This window comes from Polypterus senegalus, chromosome 13 (genome assembly GCF_016835505.1).
Source record: "Polypterus senegalus isolate Bchr_013 chromosome 13, ASM1683550v1, whole genome shotgun sequence".
NCBI classification, from domain to species: domain Eukaryota; kingdom Metazoa; phylum Chordata; class Cladistia; order Polypteriformes; family Polypteridae; genus Polypterus; species Polypterus senegalus.
In genome coordinates this window covers 99,739,458-99,742,528 of record NC_053166.1, presented here as the reverse complement: position 1 = coordinate 99,742,528, position 3,071 = coordinate 99,739,458, and the positions used below count along the sequence as shown (strand labels likewise).

The 3,071-nt window shown below is 39.5% G+C and overlaps 1 protein-coding gene across 1 annotated transcript; it reads right to left on the bottom strand.

Moving 5' to 3' along the window:
• Positions 1 to 1,266: 1,266 nt before the first annotated feature.
• LOC120542555 (zinc finger BED domain-containing protein 4-like) lies at positions 1,267 to 2,868 on the bottom strand. The gene is made up of 2 exons (XM_039775087.1): positions 2,109 to 2,868; positions 1,267 to 1,585 (listed from the first exon to the last, which is right to left on the bottom strand). The coding sequence occupies exons 1-2, from the start codon at positions 2,813 to 2,815 to the stop codon at positions 1,432 to 1,434; spliced, it is 861 nt and encodes a 286-aa protein (XP_039631021.1). The 5' UTR covers positions 2,816 to 2,868; the 3' UTR covers positions 1,267 to 1,431.
• Between the last annotated feature and the right edge of the window lie 203 nt (positions 2,869 to 3,071).

Here is a 3,071-nt window from a genome sequence, read left to right as displayed (position 1 = left end):
TTATACATGAGGCCCCAGATGTGTAACTTAAAAAGCCGTGCTGCACCTCAACAAGTTTTAGTATACAAAACATATAACTATTTAGCAGTGATATAATATCTGTGTTTTATTCAAAGTTACCATATCAGAATCCCAAACACCTGAAATCATTCTCCCTTACTAAATCCTTGCTTCTTCTTTTACCCAAGGGAACCATCTTACATGTCAGGGCCTGAGGTAGAACAGTCCAGATGGGTCCCTCCTCGACTTCACAATCACTTAAACAAAACTTTGATTAAAAGAGCATTATCAATGTGAATTTGGCAGTATTTCAAGCCAAATGCAAAACATTGGCAGCTCTTATATTTTTCTATTTAAAGAAAACACACAAGATTATTAGTACATACTTTGTAACACTACAAAAACACATACTACAAAAAATGCTTTGTGAAGAATGGCCAGCATTCTTACCTGGCCAGGATACCCTCAAGATGGGAGGATGACGGTAGACAGCATCTACGCAGCATTGTTTCCCTGGTACTACCAGATGGCAGCCTGGGTTGTGGCAGCACCATGGATTCTCACGGGGCATTGTGGCAATTGGAGCTCTTCTACTCAGCCCTATTGGGTTCCTTGGGTGCCACCAGGAATTGCTGTGGAGACTGGGTAGCCCATCTATGTCAGGCTTCGGCCTCACAAGGAAGTGCTCCTGGGCCAAGCCTTCAGAACACTAGAAGTACTTCTAGAGACAAGATAAAAGGAACCACCTGCTTCAACTGGAGGCAGAGATGGGAGGAGGAAGACAAAGATTGCTGGGAAGAGTGGTGGAGGCACAGTTAGAGAGTGAGAGAAGGGACAAAGAGAGAAAAAAAGACAAAGTATTACTGTGTGCTTTATCCTGTGGTTTGCTTATGGTTGTGGCATGGGAAACACTTACAAAGGAGTTTCCCACACTAAAACTAGGGATGCACGAAATGAAATTCTTGGCGAAGCGAATAATAATGAAATGCTTGGCGAAGGCGAAGGCGAATACAACGCTGTGTTTCACATTTTTTCTATTTATTTTGCCAATTTTTCACCATTACAATAATTAAATAGTAAAAATTAGCTTTTTACTATTTTGTGTTGCTTTTCAGAGAAATAAATCAAATAAGAAAAATACAATTTCAAAATATTTATTTAACACTGAACATTTTTTTTAACATTCCAGCAGATATTATACAAACAAAGCACAATATAACTTAAAATAAATAAATTAGTAAAATAAAAAATATTTTTATTTGGCCATCTTTGAAGCCCCCCTTCTTGAATAGCCTATGTTAGGCCTATAACTGACTGCTGAAAGAATGTAACTCTGTATGTCTACAACAAAAAATGTGCATTGAATAGTGCAAAAAATGTGGATGAACCCACAACAAATGAATAACTGTCCTAGACATAAGCCTACTTAGCCTACTTCTTCAGGAAAAGTGGCAGGGTCTTCTTTATGAAAAGTAGCTTCTCTGCTTTCTCACATGAAAGTCGGTTCCTCTTCTCATCGATGACATGAGATGCAGCACTAAACAGTCTCTCGCTGTCGGTGCTTGTGCATGGAGCAGACAAGTACCTGCAGAATAGTTGAAATTTTTATTGCAGTTTTCTGACAGTTGCTCATTTCAAAACGAACAATGTCTTCAAGATAATGAAATGGTTGAAACCCAGTGTAGGCCTACTATTTTACTACACTGAAAATAGTTACATTTTCACAAAATACATAATATAAAATATAGGTAGTAACACTTTACAATGTTTCCTTTTGTTAACATTATTGCATTAACTAACAATGAGCAATACATTTGTTATGGTATTTATTAATCTTCGTTAATGTAAGATAATAAAAAATATTTAGTTCATGTTAGTATAAGTGCATTAACAATTTTAACAAATAGGCCTACCACTTTTGATACTTTTTAATTCAAAAATTACTGTAAATACTGTATTAGTAAATGTTAACATTAAGATTAATAAATGCTTTTAATAAGGGTTTTTCATTGTTAGTTAATGTTAAAAATAGAAACTACTTATAAAGTGTTACCATAATCCAAAATATAAATAAAATCTTAAATTAATTTCCCATAGAAGTAGCCTACCTGCGTGCCATCTGCGCCAGGTCGGGAAAGCGGCCTTGATTGGTCCTCCAAAATTCGAGAGGGTTATTGCTCCTGGGGATGGGGACTTCTGAGAGATAACCATCTAACTGTTGAGCGGTTGAGCTTGTCCTCTGTCTTGCAAATGGGTTATTCTCTTGGAGGATCTCATCGAACATGTCAGACAGCGAGACTGTGCGCGGCTCATCTGTAGTACGAGCCCGTTTACTCTCTGCGCTGTTTTCATCTCCTGCGCTGTGCATCACCTGACCGTCTCCATCACCTAGCGGCTTTCCCAAATCCAACTCGGCCTGGATCATTTCTCGTGTGCGCAGCTTTTTCCCCACATCCAAGTAATGATCTTTATATCGTGGATCAAGCACAGTCGCGATGCAGTACAGGGGTTCTGAGTCCGCCTGACTAAATCGTGTGCTGACAGCTTCCAAGAGCGCACTTTTAGTTGTTTTAACTCCGTGGTCTGTTTCAGCCTCTTTGTTTAAAAGACGTTTTAGTGCTGCAAGTAAAGGTATGACGTCTGCCACAGATGCATCAGATGAGCTTATCTCTTTTGTTATCTGCTCAAAGGGGGCGAGAAGAGAGAGAACGTTCTCGATTAACACCCACTGGTATGCGGTGAATGTCGCGGGCAGGTCATGATCTGCTATGTATGTAGCCAAGACTCGCTTTTGCGCAAAAAGGCTTTCCAGCATATAATATGTACTGTTCCACCTTGTGCTCACATCTTGTTGGAAACGATTTTGTGGCGTTCGAACTGTTCTTGGATAGATTGTAGGCGCGCATAGGCAAGCGGTGAATGTTTAAAATGGCCAACAATTTTCCTGCCTATCACTATCACATCTGCTATACTGCGCTGACTCAACAATCCCTCGTTGACCGCCAGTTGAATTGTGTGTGCCATACACCGTATGCCTTTCAGATCACTATCTTCCATGGCTTTAGCCATAT